The 16,408-nt window shown below is 48.0% G+C and overlaps 1 protein-coding gene and 1 long non-coding RNA gene across 10 annotated transcripts in view; one reads left to right on the top strand and one right to left on the bottom strand.

Annotated features, from left to right (window-relative positions):
- The window catches only part of LOC110346397 (uncharacterized), a 33,155-nt gene extending 18,969 nt beyond the window's left edge, over positions 1–14,186 (top strand). The window contains exons 2-4 of the long non-coding RNA XR_002390424.2: positions 12,538–12,674; positions 12,987–13,070; positions 13,705–14,186. This is a non-coding gene — a long non-coding RNA (uncharacterized LOC110346397). The remainder of the gene's footprint in view (positions 1–12,537; positions 12,675–12,986; positions 13,071–13,704) is intronic.
- Agap1 (ArfGAP with GTPase domain, ankyrin repeat and PH domain 1) overlaps positions 1–16,408 on the bottom strand; it is a 483,149-nt gene that overhangs the window by 275,056 nt on the left and 191,685 nt on the right. For all 9 annotated transcript variants that reach the window (XR_015450541.1, XM_004868376.4, XM_004868378.4 and 6 more), the window contains one exon: positions 16,174–16,308. Coding sequence is in view for 8 of the 9 variants with exons in the window: in XM_004868376.4 (XP_004868433.1) it covers positions 16,174–16,308 (135 nt within the window). In the remaining variant the exon portion in view is untranslated. The remainder of the gene's footprint in view (positions 1–16,173; positions 16,309–16,408) is intronic.

Here is a 16,408-nt window from a genome sequence, read left to right as displayed (position 1 = left end):
GTGCGATGCGGGCCCTGCGCTGGCCCGGGCTGGCTGTCCTGAGTGCCCATCCCTGATGCCTGGGCTGCTCTTGCGGGTGCTGTGCGTGGCACTGGGGCCAACATACTGCCCTTGTGTCCCTGATGTAGCTGTGGCAAGATGGTGTGGAGGGAGCTTCAAGGTCCCTCACCCTGGGAACAAAGGAGGGAAACTGCCCAGGCACGGACCCAGTGCTATCGATTTCTAATCCGATCCTATAATCATTTCACTTGAGTTTAATTGGAATTACTTGAGTCGGTAGGAAATTTGCCGAGGTCTGTAATCGGGGATCATTATTTACAAGATCGATGTTTTTTAAACTGCATTTGAGCAGCAGCAGGCTTGTCTTCTTCCCTCAGAAATTAATCATGGACTCTGGTTAATAAAAGAGATGGAGACAGAGCTGGCTGCAAAGGCTGAAATGGGCACTGGACCACCAGGCCGAGTACATTGGGCAACAAAGCCAACTGCCACAGGCCCGGAGCCTGTGTGCATCTCAACATCACAACAGAGTCCAACTCCCCTCCACAGGCCCCAGAACGCACCCCACGTTGCGATCATTGCATTTGCTCCAAATGCCACACAACGAGGGCCCTGCTGCATCCACGCCAGACGCTGAAGACACCACCCTAATTCTCGGGGGCTGAAAAATCTAACTTTCCAATCTAACAAAATCATTCCTTTTACTTAAAATGTTTCTTTCCCATGATATTCTGGCATTTTTTTTACTACTCCAAAAGCTGAAAATGACAGATCTCTCCAAAATATACGTGTTTGCTCCCCCCCACTTTTTTTGGTACAGGGAATCGAACTCGGGAACTTGCACTTGCGAGGCAGGAGGTAGAACTACTGAGCTAAATCCTGGACCTGTATTTGCTCATTTTCAAGTTTCAGAGAGTCAATATCTAAGTACTCAGATAAAAGGAACCTAATTAGTGAGGAATATTTAATTTATGATTGGATATATTTCTCATTTGAGGAAACGAATGTTTCATGAATTTCATTTTACAAATAAAGAAACTGAAATTTTTCTGATCAGAGATGCCAGGATTTCTAAAATTCTAATGGCATTTATACAGGAGAAGAGAGCAGAAGGAAAAATAAGCAAATAGTAAGTAGTGGTGGGGGAACCCTCTATCTTAGGAGGTAGAAAAACAAGAGAAAAAAAAAGCTTAAAGAACTGTTCCATGGCACCCAGCACAAAGGAAGGGGCTTCTGGGCTGCCGTTCCACCACTCTGAGCTCAGAGGAGGTGAGCCTCGTGGGCACCACCAGCACCCTGCTCCCACCCCCCCACCCCCTGTCAAAATGAGGAGACACGTAAACAAGTCTCAAAACCAGACTTCAGATCACCTACAGCAACCCCAAAGGGAAATGAGATGGAACAATCTGATACTCAACCACCTGGACTCCCTGAACTGGCAACAAAAGAGAATCTGGTAAAAGTGAAATCAGAAATAATTTCTCAGATAACAGCAGAGATTGTGCTTATAGTGCAAGACATGATTAATAAATCTAGAGAGGACACAGATTAAAAAAATAGAGGAGCTGAGGAACATGATGGTTTCCCAACACAGGAAACAAATGGAATCCATAAAACAGATGTAAACAGATTTCCAGGAGATTAAAAACTCCACTGAAATTCTACACACCAGAATGAGCCAATGTGAGGACAGAATTTCAGATATAGAACATAAGACTGCAATTAGTGACCAGGAAAAGAAAAACTGCTTCAAAATTGTAAGGGACCACAAGAAATCAATCCAGTAGCTGCTAGACAATGCAAAGAAGAATAACATAAGACTGATTGGAGTCAATGAAGAAACAGGAGAGATGGCAGATGACATAAAAAAACTGTTCACAGAAGTGATGGCAGAAAACTTCCCAAGCAGGGGAAAAGAACTTGACGTACAGATAAGTGAGGCATATAGGACTCCAAATAGCCTTGATCAAAAAAAATCTACACATAGGCATATAATTGTTAAGATTCCAGAAACTCAACAGAAGAACAAAGTTCTACAAGCAGTTAGAGAAAAGAAACAAATCATATGCAAAGGAAAGCCTATCAGAATCACAGCAGACTTCTCAATGCAAGCCCTAAAGGAAAACAGCCTCCAACTCAGACTGATATACCCTGCAAAATTATCTTTCAAAATTGATGGAGAAATAAGACACTTTCATGATGAAGAGCACCTTAGGAATTTCATGAATACCAAACCAGCACTCCAAAAAATTTTAGACAATATCCTAGGAACAGACAATGAGAGTCACAACCCCAGGAAGCCCAGCAGAATGAATCCATTTGGCATGACAAGAAATTAAATGTAAAGGGGGAGAATCCAACAAAAAGAAAAAGTCATGACAATGATAAGTCAATACATATCAGTTATAACCATCAATGTTAATAGTCTCAATTCACCAATCAAAAGAAATAGACTGGCAGAATGGGTCAAGAAGCAAAACCTAATAATATGCTGCATACAAAAAACACCTCAAGAAGTCAGAAGACTCTCCAGCACTAACAGAGTACAGGCCAGATTTGTTTCTACCACTCCCACTGCCAATCTCTTGGCAATGCCAACTGCAGCGGGTTCTCTGAAAGGGTCACCACTGCCTTCCGTGCTGGCCTCAGGGCAAAGCTGCTCTCCCCAAGTCCAGGGCTCCCTTCCACCTGCTGGGGGCATTAGGGTTCTGTTGTTGTCGTCGTCTCTGTCTAATCATCACATTGCAAGGAGGCAAGGCTGCTGCCCCCGGACAGGAAGAGGCCAGGCGGGTGGAGGCTGGTGGCAGGGACCCCGGCCCTGCGGCCTCAGACACTAACTGGACACGGGTACTGTGCTCAGGCTGGGGAGTCTGGCTGGGTTCTATGAAGAGAATGATGGGCTAATAGATCCATGCATTCTGACTCTAGGAAGAAATAGCTTTCAGCTGAATTTTGTTTCATTCTTCTGCAAAGTTAAGCACAGCACAAAAGAAGGAATTTGGATTCCTTTAGCTGTAGAACACATAATTTCATCTCTATTTTGTTCTCCTGCTCACTCCAATGAATGAAACTCGTGCACTCGTGGGCTGCCGATCCGGTGCCTCTGCACATTTTATGGAGTGTATCTTATTACGGGTCCAAATGGTCTCTTAAACCAGCGTTAGTTTCATTATGTCGGTTTTCTCCATGGTGACAGAAAAGAAAAAAATCTGAACGTGAGCTTTTGATGTCCCCTAGTGGCAGTTTATTGAATTACAGCAGTGTTCTTTTTTTTTTTTTTTGTATTAAATTCTTTTATTGGTACATTGTAGGTATACAACACAATTACATTTCTCACTGGGAATTGTACCTTTATATAATGCATCTTGGTTCTTATTTTGTCCCCATTCCTAGCCCTCCCTTCACGCCCTCCACCCTTCCCTGTTTACAAAGACTTTATTTCCATTTTTCCCATTTCTCATCATTTTTCCTTTCCCTTCTTTCCTTTCCCCTGTGCCTCCCACTACCCCTACCCCTTTGGACCTTTTATTCCTATTTTACATTATCAACTATTCATTCTAATAATTGGTACATTTTAGGTATACAATATAATGACATTCATCATTGGAAATTTGCACCTTTACATAGTCTCTCTTGGTTCTTATTTTTCACCCTTGCCCAGCCCTGATACTCAGTATTTCCTTACTGCTGATGCACAAAATTCAATACGAGCCAGGTGGGTTCCGGGGGCCCTGAGCCCCTCGGAGCCGAGAGGATACAAAGTAGGGGTAAGGAAATGGGGGGCAAAGCCCAGGAACCAGGCATTTTCACATCCCACGCCCCATCTTGGAATGGTCTTCACCCCGACGTGTGTCTCTGATGTGACACTCAGAACGACATGCTGGTAAAAGCACACAGCTGGGAGTGGGAAGAGCCAGAGCAGGCCTGCCGGTGTCCGAGCCACCCCCACAGCTCCCTGCTGCCACACACCACACCGAGGTGGGCACTGGGCAGTGCCAGCCTCGGCAGACTGCCTGGTGAAGCTGAGAGAGCACATCTGTGGGCACAGCGGCACCTGCTTGGTCCCCAAGCACCACTCGACAGCCCAGCTAGGACACTGGAGACATGGGCTCCCCTCTCTTAGCAAAACAACGGTCTGCAGGAGGCAACCTGATTTTCCTATGAAGGGGGAGACCTATTTAAAATAGGATTTGATTGCTTTCCATCTATAAACCAATAGAGATTTGTAAAATGAAAATATGTGGTGTGGCTGGGTGTGGAAAAAGACAGCGGCAGGAGGGACTTAAACTGGGAGGCCACTGGACAACAAGGTCAAAGCCTCAAAGGAGAAGTCCCAGGTCTCCACCTCACTTCCAGAGCTGGGTGCTAGGAAATGACCAGGGAGCGAGATGAGCTTTTGGATGACGACAGCCACGCACAGAGGTGTTAATCCTAAAGAAATAAAATAGGAAAACAATAACTAAATGCTAAAAGGGGATCGGGCCAAAAAGTTGCTAAACTCACTCCATAGAATGTAATGCAAAACTCACTAATCACAAGGTAGGAAAAGGGTTTATGTACAAGAGGAGGCTGCGAAGCACCTCAGCACACAATCATTTCCCCAAACATGCAACAACACACGTACACACACAAACACACACACACACACACACACACACACACACACACACACACGGCCTTAACAGTAATTGCCCCGGGTGGTAGTGCTATGGGCGGTATTTTAGTAGCAAATTTCATATCCTTTAAAAATCATCCTTCTTTTTGCTTTGGCAAATCTCACAGAATCCAACGCACTCCTCAACGACACTGTTCTTTCTTTAGACAGATTCACAGCCCCCTTCACAGCTCCCCTCTGACACAGCCAGTGAGCTGGAGGCCAGCGGCCTTGCACTCCCGTCAGAGTGCTCCAACAGCTCTGCACTAAACCCTTGGAACCCACCCCAGATTCCAAGGCTGTCCTTCACGGGGTGTCAACAGTCTGACCCTGCACACTGGCCAGGCTCCCCGCTAAGAACCCTGGGGGGAACCTCGAGTTACAAGGACCATCTTTTCTGAGGATCATGTTTGCTTCTCTCACGAGCTGAACAAGTTCAGTGCTGCTAACCAATGCGGCTCTATCCTCAGTGACTGAAGGAGACTCCAAAGAGGGTGAGGAGTTGGGCATAATGGCACATGCCTGGAACCCAGCACTCTGTGAGGCTGAGGCAGGAGGACTGCAAGTTTGAGCCTGGCCTAGGTAAGGTGGTGAGACCCTGTCTCAAAATAAAAAATAAAAAAGGGCTGGCACATAGCTCAGTGCAAAGGCCCTAGGTTCAATGCCCCATAAGGGGACAAAACTTGTTACCAACTACTAGACTTTGAGATAGCTGCTTGATGTGAGCTACAGACTGCAATAACCTCTGACTCTCCTCGTTAAGTAACACTTTCTTATTCTCTTGATCAGAGTCTGCAGAAGGCTAAATAGGTCAAAAAGTACATCACTGTTTAATCATTTTAAAAACATTAGGAAGAGCAGAACGCCATGGCATTATGAACAGATTATGAACAAAAATAAAAGCCATTTGTATGCATTAATGATACATCAAGCTAATTCAAGCTGGCTAAAGTCATTAAGAGGAATCCTGGGGCAAAACACAGCTACGATGCCGCAGTGCAGAAAAGTATTAAAACAACCATTTTCTATGTCATTGATAAAATTAATTCCATGAGCCAGAGATGGGTCTTAACATGAAAATCAAAACAGAGAGCATTCACTAATAGTGTGTTTAATGATCTAACCCTGGCGATGTGAGAGTTAATTCAGGCATTTCTGTGCACATATATGTGTGTTGATGTACACGGCATGTTTCCCAGGAGAGAAACACAGTATGAAAATAGCAAGACTGAGAGTAAAAAATTGCCAGAAAAGATCAGAGCCTGTATTTCCTCACTTTTCCATAACACCACAAAATCACAGATTACCTACTGTCTCCAGGGGCTTGAAATAATATCAACCTTGATAAGGAGTTGACAGTGAGATCTTTCTGTTATTTCTGAAAAGACTTGTGCTGGTAGCTTTCTGTCTCTGTAACAAATACCTGAGACAATCAATTTATAAGGAGAAAAGCTTCTGCTTGGCTCACGGTTTCAGAGGTTCAAGTCCATGGTTGACTGGTCGTGCTGCTTTTGGGTGTGTGGCAAAGGAACACACTACAGTGGGTGCATAGGGCACAGCACAGCTGCTTGCTTCATGGCCAAGATTCAGGGAAGAAGAAGGGGTGGGGTTCCACTCTACCCTCCCAGGCCACACCCCAATGACCTGAAGACCTCCCATGAAGTCCTGCCTCTTCATGGCTCCACCACTTCTCAAGACTGCCAAGCTGGGAACCAAGATTCCAGCACTGGGCCCACTGGGGGAGGGGGGCAAAAAAAATCAAAACGTCTCAACAAGCTTCATAACTGAGTCAGCTTGTTGGGGCAGCAGCTGTGGGATGTGGACCTCAGTGATGATCAGGAAAGTCCCCACCAAAACATATTCATCTTGGATGGGTAATTTTAAGCAAATCAACGGCTAAGTTAAGGAGAGAATTTCCCCTTAAAAGCCAGGCCTCTGTGTATCTCTCACCATGCACTAAGCTAAAATCAAAATGGATTAAAGATCTAAATATTAAAATGGAAACTCTGAACCAGTTGGAACAGAGGTTAGGTAGAACCCTTGAAGACATCGGTGTAGGAAAAGATTTGATGAACAAAACCTCAGTTGCCCGTGAACTAGCACAATCAACAAGTGGGATCTCTTCTTATTAAAGGGCTTCTGCACAGCAAGAGAAACCACCAGCAGTGTGAAGAGACAACCCACAATGTGGGAAAAAATCTTCACCTGCTCTTCCTCAGACAAAGGTCTACTATCTCCAATCTATAGAGAACTTAAAAAGATCAGACCTCCCAAATGTAAAGACCCAATCCAAAAATGGGCATCTGAAATGAACAGACATTTCTCAGACAAAGAAGTAGAAATAGCAAATAAATACATGAAAAAATGTTCAACATCACTGGTCATTCGAGAGATGCAAATGAAAACAATGCTGAGATTCCACTTCACTCCAGAAAGAATGGCTGCTATCATGAAATCAACCAATAACAAATGCTGGCGGGGCTGTGGGGAAAGAGGAACCCTGCTCCACTGCTGGTGGGAGTGTAGACTGGGGCAAGCACTGTGGAAATCAGTATGGAGATACCTCAAAGAACTAGGACTGGAAGTCCCATTTGACCCCGCTATTCCACTGCTGGGGATCTTCCCCAAAGAATTAAAAGAATCATACCACAGTGATATATGTGCGCCCATGTACCTAGCAGCACAGTTTGTGATAGCTAAAGTTTGGAAACAGCCCAAATGCCCATCAACTGGAGACTGGATAAAGAAAATGTGTTTTTTTAAATTAAATGGAGTACTACTCAGCCATAAAAAATGAGAAACTAGAGACATTTATAGCTAAGTGGATGCACATTGAGGCGATACTCTTAAGTGAAATAAATAGGACACACATGAATAAATTCCGAATAGTTTCTCTGGCGTGAGAAACTGAAAGTGTACATAAGGACTAAATGTATAATAGGTCATGTGAAATAGGAAGAAAAGGGGCAAAGGGGAAGGAAGTGGGAGGGCTAGAGGAAAGGATAGAAGGGAATGTGATTAATATGAGAAAATGGAAAAATAGGAACAAAATCTTTGTAAATAGGGAGGAATGGAGGGGTTGAAGGGAGGGCTGGGCAAGGGTGAAAAATAAGAACCAAGAGAGACTATGTAAAGGTGCCAATTTCCAATGATGAATGTCATTATATTGTATACCTAAAATGTACCAATGATTAGAATGAATAATCGATAATGCAAAATAGGAAGAAAAGGTCCAAAGGGGTAGGGGTAGTGGGAGGGGCAGGGGAAAGGAAAGAAGGGAAAGGAAAAATGCTGAGAAATGGAAAAAATGGAAATAAAGTCTTTGTAAATAGGGAAGGGTGGAGGGCGTGAAGGGAGGGCTAGGAATGGGGAAAAATAAGAACCAAGATGCATCATGTAAAGGTACAATTCCCAGTGAGAAATGCAATTGTGTTGTATTCCTACAATGTACCAATAAAAGAATGTAATAATAATAATAAAAAAAAAGCCAGGCCTCTGGCTCCACTGCACAGTTCAACGGAGCAGGGTAAAAAAGGGCAACTCTGAACACAGCAGCAGTCCTTGCATTTGTAACGTGAAATAACTGAAATAATAATGTTCAAAAACACTTGGATTACTCAAGGAAAATCACCTCCCATTCTCAAATTAGTACTGAAAATGGTTGGTGTAGCTTAGTAACTAACTTCGTCCTAATATAGTCCAGATTTACTGAGGATGTTTGAAGGATTCGGCCCCCACTTTCATGCCAGAGGCTTAGCTCATCTACAAAATGTGCTTTTACAGCAACACAACCGTGAGAATTTTTGGCAAGAGTGTTTTTTTAAAAAAATACTAAGTTCTGTTTTTTAAAACCTCTGAATATAAGGTTTACATATGAAGCTTGTGTTTTACTTTTTGTATTAGGTATTATTTCAATTTGTGACTAAACCCTGTTACGTGAGAAAGCTTTGATTAAAAACTAAATTTGAAAATGTACACACAAGGGATACTGGCAATGTCGTGTTTTATAAAAAATGCTTACTTTCCCACTTAAACATAAAAGAGGGCTGCGCTCCAAGAGACAGTGCCCCAGGCAGGCCCCCGGACTCCTTCTCACGCCAGCACTGCAACCACTGGCTGAAGACAAAGTCCACGCAAGGTCAACACCAGACCAGGATCTCTTCAGTCTAGGGAGGTCGGGTGTCCTGGGCCAGGCGTGGTTTCCCTGGAGATCCAAATTCACACAGGGTCTCACGGCCAGCGATGCTTGTGGTTAATGTAAGAGGAAGGCAGAGGCCGGGCAAGGACCATGACCGCCTCGGGAGACTTAACCAATGGGCTTTCGGGGAACCCGAAGTGTGTTTTCTTTTCCCCTTTAGCAAGGCATGAGCGCTAGCCAGCCTAACGCGGGTAAGACACTGTTCTCAGATCACCTTTGTTAGGAATTTTAGAATATGAATCCTCGTCTGCAAAGTGTAACTGAAGCAGCTCACTCTCTCTCACCCTGTCCTAATACAAGCCACCCACCCACCCACCCGTCCCCGGGGCTTTTGGAAATACACCACCTCAAGGCCAGGGCGCAGTGAACGTGTGTGGGGAGAGCAGACACGGCCACGGTGGGCGCCCCTGCAGGCAGAAACCGGAAACAGCTTCGCCGGGGTTATGGTTTATACCTAGATGCGCCTCTGAAGTCTCAGGTGCTCATCGCTGGCGCTTTGGAAGGCGACTGGATCCCAGAGATGCCAGGAGCTGCCTACAGCCAAACATGCCACTGGGGGTGGGGTGGGGTGGGGGTGGAGCCTGGTTGCAAGCGGGTCACTGTGGGCGGGGCCTGGAGGGGTCCATCTCCCTCCAGCTCCTCCTTCCACTCCGTCTGCTTCCGGTCTGCTATGCTCCTCTGCCCGGGCTTCCTGCCTTGGAGCCCGCCCACCATGGACTGTAAACATGCCAAAATAAAGCTTAATCTGCAGCTGTCAGGTATTTCGTCGTAGCACAAGTGACCAAGACAACTAATGCCAGCTGTGCTGTATGACAATCCATGTCTACCAGCTGTAAACTGGTCCTAATACGGCCTACTGTCCTACCTGTACAACAGAGCCCTGAACCTCTACATAAATGTCAGGCAGCACAACTGTATTAGCAGACACTCGACGACTCATTATGCAAAACACACACACACACACGGCTTTGTTTTCAAGGGTGACAGATCTTATTTTTGAAAATACCCTTTTACCACCCTCCCCCCCGTGGCTCTAATGTAATTTCTCACATAAAAAAGGAGAAAAACAACAGCAACAAAAACAAATAATACCACAGGCCACCCAAGAAGGAGAATTACATGGGCCCCGGAACGAAGGGAGCAGGCCTAATTGACACATCCTTTAACAGTGCAAGGGCCTCGGTGTCAGCAGAACAGAACGGTACAAGATGACACTGCGCTCGGAAGAAAGCCCCAGAAGACTGCCTGCATTTAATGATGCTCCAGCACAGGCAATTAGGGTGCACAAACAGGCTCATTAATACTGCCACCCTTGGTCTGGACACTCCTATAATTACGGCCGAGCAGCTGCAGATGTTCAGTGGGAAACGGGATTCTTTGTATACCCGGATCTCATCCTCTGGGAGCAGAGGATGGAAAAGTAAACCGAGGCTCTCCAACTCGGCCCCATGCTCCTGGAAAGGAGGTGACTCCCCAGCTCAGGCTCCTGGATCACAGATGGATCAACACCCAGTGAGCTGTCACTGGGCAGAGGCAAAAGCCAGAGGAATGGCTGCCAGGAAAGAGCTATGGGGGACCCTGACTGCAACACACATGCAGTCAGCCGGGCAGCGGGGCTGAAGGACAGACAGGCATTCCCAGAGCACGGGCCTCTCTGCCAGACCGTGCCATGCACAGGGGTGGTGTGCACGAGTGTGCATCACAGGCTGGTGTGGGCATGGAGGCCGTGCCTGTGCCAGCAGCGGACACAGGACACCACCCTTCTGGTGCCATGGGCCAGCTCTCCCAACTGCGTGTACTAGGTAAACGGAACTCTTTCTTCTGGCTGAGTGACAGCCTGTCCTAGGATGAAAGCCTCCTAACTAGATGGGGTCACTAAACCGGCGACAATTCACAATGTATCTTCCATAGGAGCACCCCAACTAGCCTGGCCACCGCTGCTGCAGTAGAATGCTGCAGGCAGCTTTTCCTCCTGGCCTAGAATGTAAGCTGAAGAAGGTAAGATGGGCTTAGTGCATGGAATTCCTTAGCACAGTCTCTGTGATATGGGCAATATGTTCCTTTGTACTGAGATTTCACAAATGAGTAGAGATTAAACTTCATAACAAAATAACTGATACAAGTGAACAACCCAATGTAACATAGGCAATGTAAGCAACATTGCTTACAACTCACATAAACCTGTATCATCCCAGGGTGCAGTGTGTGCGTGCGCGTGCAGGCGTGTGTGTGTGTGTGTATGTGTGTATCAAGGAGCTTACACAAGGCAAGCTGAGAACAGTTCTTTGCATTTGCTACCTGGCTCTATTTGACACTCTGTCCAAAGGGGAACCACCCTTCTGTAGGAATGAGAGACTTTAAAATACCACGAACAAGCCAGTACACAATTTAAAAATCATAAAATATGCTCCATAAAACTTGGGATCCTCGGTTTTTGGTCTACCTTGTAAACCATTGAAACACACAGCTGGTTCTGCCTGTCAGGTAAGATACTGTGACATAAATCACCGTGTGCAGGTGGCACGGTGGACCCCTGTCACCTGAAGCAAAATAGGTTCCCAAGAGGGACACTCGGTGTACACAGAGCAATCACAAAGGTTCTGAAAAGGAGACTGAACTTCATAGTCACTGAACCCCGCCAGCAAGAAGCTAACCTGTAGCTATCATGTGCAAGCACCAAGCCTCTCAAGATGGTGTATGGCGCGTTCAAAGGGGTCCTGTGACTCCCTACACACACGTGGCTTTTGTGACCTTGCCTACTGCCCAGTCCTTAAGAATCTACTTCTGCTGCTACGTTGGAACTATGCCAGGTCACAGGCTGGGCAGACCCTCACCACTGCTACCCTTCACCATCCTGCAGCTGGGCACAAGGCCACGGCCGACAGGGGCTCCCAGCAAGAGATTCTACCACCCAGAGAGCTGTTCTTTAATAAACCGTGAGAAAAGAAATTTCTCTTAAAAAAATTACAGCAAAAGAAATGAAGTCTGCAGACAATGAACTGTTTTTCTGAATCTCTCTATAACCCTTCAGCTCATGCATCCAGGCCCTAGGAGAAGAAATGACCAGGAGCTTTCAAAACATTTAATGCTAGCTGGGTGTAGTGGTGCATGCCTGGAATCCCAGCACTTGGGAGGCTGAGGCAGAAAGATCACTGTGAGTTTTAAGGCCTGCCTGTGCTACTTAATAAGTTCCAGCCCAGCCTGAACTACAGAGCAAAGTACTGTTTTTAAAAAAATTAATACCAACACAGAAATTATCATTTTAACCTTAAAAATACAAAGCTCATCCCTCAGACTCCACAAGCAGCCAACAGAAGCACCTAGAATCTGAGATGGAGGCGTGGGCTGCGGTGGACCAGGACAAGGAGGGCCCTTTGCAGTCAGCAGCTGCCCAAGCCCTCAGACCCGGCCTGAGCGGGCCACTGTAATCCCAGCAGCACACGCCAGGCCTGGCAGAAACAGGAAGTACGGTGCCAAAGCTTATTTAGAGCGCCCCCTTGTGGAGCCTGCCCACCTTCCCGGCAAGCCCTGCAGACCAGCCAGTGACTGCCTCCATCTCCAAAGCTAAGACAGGGCCAGAACCGAGCTGAGAACCTCCCTGCTCAGCTGCCTAAATGCCACTTGCTGGCCGCTGCTTCGTGACAGGCTGGAAAGAAAGGCCAATACAGCTATATTTCTGGTTCAGGACACTAAGAAGCCAAATTATGGCAGCAGAGGAGGAAGCTGGTGTTGGCGGTGGATGCTCTTGGTTCTTTTCACAAGCGAAATACTGCACAGAAAGTATACACTGTTTTCTTTCTCTACAAAGCAATGGCCTAAAACGTAAGTAACAAAGCCCCAGGGAATACAGGCAGGCGGAAGGTGGAAAGAGCACCCTGTGGAGGGCGTGTGGGCCGGGAGCCCCCCCAGCCTTCCCCTTCCCGGGAGTGTGGCAGGGCCACCGCTGCTGCGGCTGCACAACTAAGCAGCCTTGCGTCCGGGCACGGCTCCAGGCTTGCGGGGTCCAGGAGACAGGTCTGATCCAGCTCTGGGCCTCTGGTGAAGTTACCCAGCTTTTCTGAGCCTCAGTTTCTCCAACCCTAAATCTCAGGAGTGATTTTTCCCTTGGGAATTAAATGGGCTGTAACTTTTCAGGAGCCGAGCACTGAGTACCGTCCCTACTCAGCAACGACCCGTATCACTCCCAGCGAGAGAAGCTCATGATGAAGCAAATAATGGGTATGTAACACACGACTGCAATATAAAATAGGCAGGGACCCCTACTTTATTTTAAAATTTATCTTTACATAACTAAAAATATTTTAAGGACCAAAACACTCCACGGTGGTCAGACATTGTAGCACCTTTTCATATTCTGGGAAATACAAATATCTAATGTATTATTTCTAAAATAAAATGAACTGCAGGTGCTCAAGCCCTGAAAATAGGCACTAAGCGTAGGTTGGGGGTCACATGGCCACGGGGGCAGGGACACCTGGCCCTCAGTACTTGAAACATCGAGCTTTGGAAGAATGCTCCTCCCCTCTTGCCAACATCCCGCCCCGAGGAGGGCGATAAAATGCTTTTGGTAAAATGTATTTTCTATCTTAAATCAGGATCTTGCTAAATTGCCTAGCCTTACAATCCTCCTGCCTCAGCCTCCCAGAATGCTGGGATTATGGGCGTGCCGCCCAGATCCGTGTGTTGAAACCCTTCCTCCGTGCTGATGGTGTCAGGGGGCGGGGCCTCTGGGAGAGGACTGGCTCATGAAGATGGAGCCTCGTGGATGGGATTGGGGCCCTTACAGCAAGGGGCGGGACAGGGCGGGCCTGGCTTCCTCTCTGCTCACTGCCACGTGGTCATTTGCGAACAGGAAGTGGGCCTCAGACTCCACCCCAGCCAATTCTTCCAGAGCCGAGAAATGAATGAGAGCCCTTCATGCTCTCAGCCCACGGGGTTTGTTCCAGCACGGGCTCAACACAACGCATTAAAGTGCAGCGTTTGGCAGGAAAACACCAGTTTTGTCGTTGCTTGGAATTTCTTTTATGACTTCATTTATTTGTGGAAAATTCATGTTTGCAGACCACAATCACTTAGGAAACAAAGCAAACTGGGGGAGAGTCAGTTCACCCACACCTGAGCATCGGTTACCTCCACCAGGGATGAGCAACCCTGCAGAGGGATGGAACCCAGGCCTCAGGCTCTGCAGCCATGCAGCCTCTGCCACAGCTGGGGTGCAGCTGGATCCGAGACACAGGCATGGCTGCACATCAACCACCGAGGCTGGCTGTGGCCCTGCTGCAGGGCCTTCGTGTACAGTACTCCGACCTCGCCCTGTGGGAGCCACCTCCCAGAAGGACCCCAAGTGCCTCCATGCCATTCGTCCCTTCAGTGTCCCCAGTCTTCCTGGAGCTGCAGTCCCCTGCATGACACGTGCCCACCAGGCATTCCCAGGTGGTGTTATGGTTTAGACCTCAAATGCCTCCCCAAAGGTTCATGTGGTCAGAGGTGTGGCCTTTGGAAGGTGACTGGATCATGGGGGCACTGTACTCACTGGTGGGTTCATGCACTGATGAGTTCATGGCCAGATGTGCTGTTAGGAGGTGGGGCTGGTTGAAAGGCAGATCACTAGCCACTGTGCCCTTGCAGGGTGTCTCTTCCTCCCAAGCGTCTCCCTTCTCTCTGCTTCCTGGCTGCCATAGGGAGAGCAGCTTTCTTCCTCCAGGCCCTTCCACCATGTTTCTACCTTGGAGCCAGCTAACCATGGACTGAACCCCCCAAAACCGTGAGCCACATTAACCATCTCTTCCTTTAAAGTGAAGGGTCAGGTACAGTACTTTATCCCAGCAATGAGAAAGCTGACTAATCCAGGCAGGTGGCTGCTAACAGGATGTGTTCCCAGTGGAGCCTGCCCAAGGAGGTCCGGGACACATGGCAGAGGGAGGAAGGGGCAGTGGGCCCCTGGGGACCTCGCACTGTGCTGCTTCCCTGGGGAGTCCTGGGCTCCTCTGGCATTGGTATTGGTAAAGGTGATAAATAACACGAGCCAGGGAGGAGTTAATGGGACAAAAGTGCAGAAAAACTAAATTTTCCGTGAAGCAGAGAAGAAAGAAATTTCAAAGCTCAGAAAGGTGCTCGGCTGCAAAAGGAGAGGGAACAAATGCAAAGCTGGAAACCTGACACAGTCCTGAAATCCACTAGAAACAAGTATGAAATCCCTTCAGCCTCATCTGCAAACTCAGCTGGAGAGCTACAAGGGTTGCCTGGGACAGGGCAAGGGCAGGAGCAGCCCGAGAGGCACTGTTTCAACCAGCACTGGCCACTGTTCTTCAGGGGCAGTGCATGGCCCAGGCAGCCACTGGAGGGCCCATGCCTGGCAGCACCACTCTGCTGCCCACAGCCCCCTCAGCCCCAGGGCAGGGCAGCAGGGGATCTGCACTGTGGATGTAACCCAGAGGGGAGGGGTCTGGGAGTGATTTCCCAAGACTTCAGACTCTGACTAAAGCTAAGGCTTTCCCGGCCTTTCAGAGATGAGGCTGGAGACCCGCTTCTCTCCACCCCTGCTCACGGCCCCCTCATGGCCCACATCTGGCCTTGCCTGCCTAAGGGAGACCCTGGATCCTGACGCTCTTCCTGGAGAACCCCCGCCCCATTCACAGCAGCTCCCAGAGGTGGCAGATCAATAACGAGTGCAGTGATGTAAAGCAATGCCTAAATGCTGAGCCCTTAACCTTGGCCTCGAATCCTAGTATGGGTTTTTGGTTTTGTGGGTTTTTAAGGGGAGGGGAGTCCAGACCTGGCTTCTCTATTCTTTTAGCTTATTTTCCTCAAAGCCTGACATTAAATATTTTCACCCTTTCTCAGAGAACAGACTGGATTTGGAAGGAGCAGTTACAATAATTAAAAAGAAGGCACATGCGGAGGGTCGAGGGGATGTGTGAGTAAATGAAGAATGTTTCCCCTGGTGAGCCGGGGAGGGGCGTGGGCAGATAATCTACGCAGGGAATGTGTTAAAGCAGCTGTGTGGTTTCTCAAAAAGGATAGGGCCCGAGGGCTAGAGGGAGGGGAACAAGTAGTGGGAAAGAGATTTAAGATGTGTGAGTTCCCCGCAATGAATGTGATCATGTACTTCGAAGTGGGCGTATAAAAAGCAAGTAGGTATCTCACAGCCTCTTCTAAACACACCACTGGAAGTGGAGCAGAACCAAGTCGCCTCCTGTCCCCAGGCCAAGGCCCACATACCACGTGACAGGCCCCTGCCACCGCATGCGGGCAAGGCCATTCTCCCCAGTGCCGCACCCCTTGTCCCTAAGCTGGCAGATGCCGAGCCGCGAGTATTTACCGTCCTGAAAGACCCGCTCCACGTTGAGCCCGTACGTGGCACACGTCTCGTAGTACGTGCACCGCTTCAGGTCGTTGGACAGCTTCCGGGCCCTGGCATCATCAATGACCCGCGGGTTCGTGGAACTTATGGCATCTGCAACAGAAGACCAAGAGGTAAGGGCTGGGTGACGACACACCCCGGCAGCTGCATCCTTCCGGGAATCCGGGTGCCGGGCCAGCTGCTCACAACTGCA

This window comes from Heterocephalus glaber, unplaced genomic scaffold (genome assembly GCF_053883595.1).
Source record: "Heterocephalus glaber isolate CG9 unplaced genomic scaffold, H.glaber_assembly_v1.0 deba00001004, whole genome shotgun sequence".
Taxonomy (NCBI): Eukaryota; Metazoa; Chordata; class Mammalia; order Rodentia; family Bathyergidae; genus Heterocephalus; species Heterocephalus glaber.
Note: the sequence above shows the minus strand (reverse complement) of the source record. Positions and strands in the feature narration are given on the sequence as shown.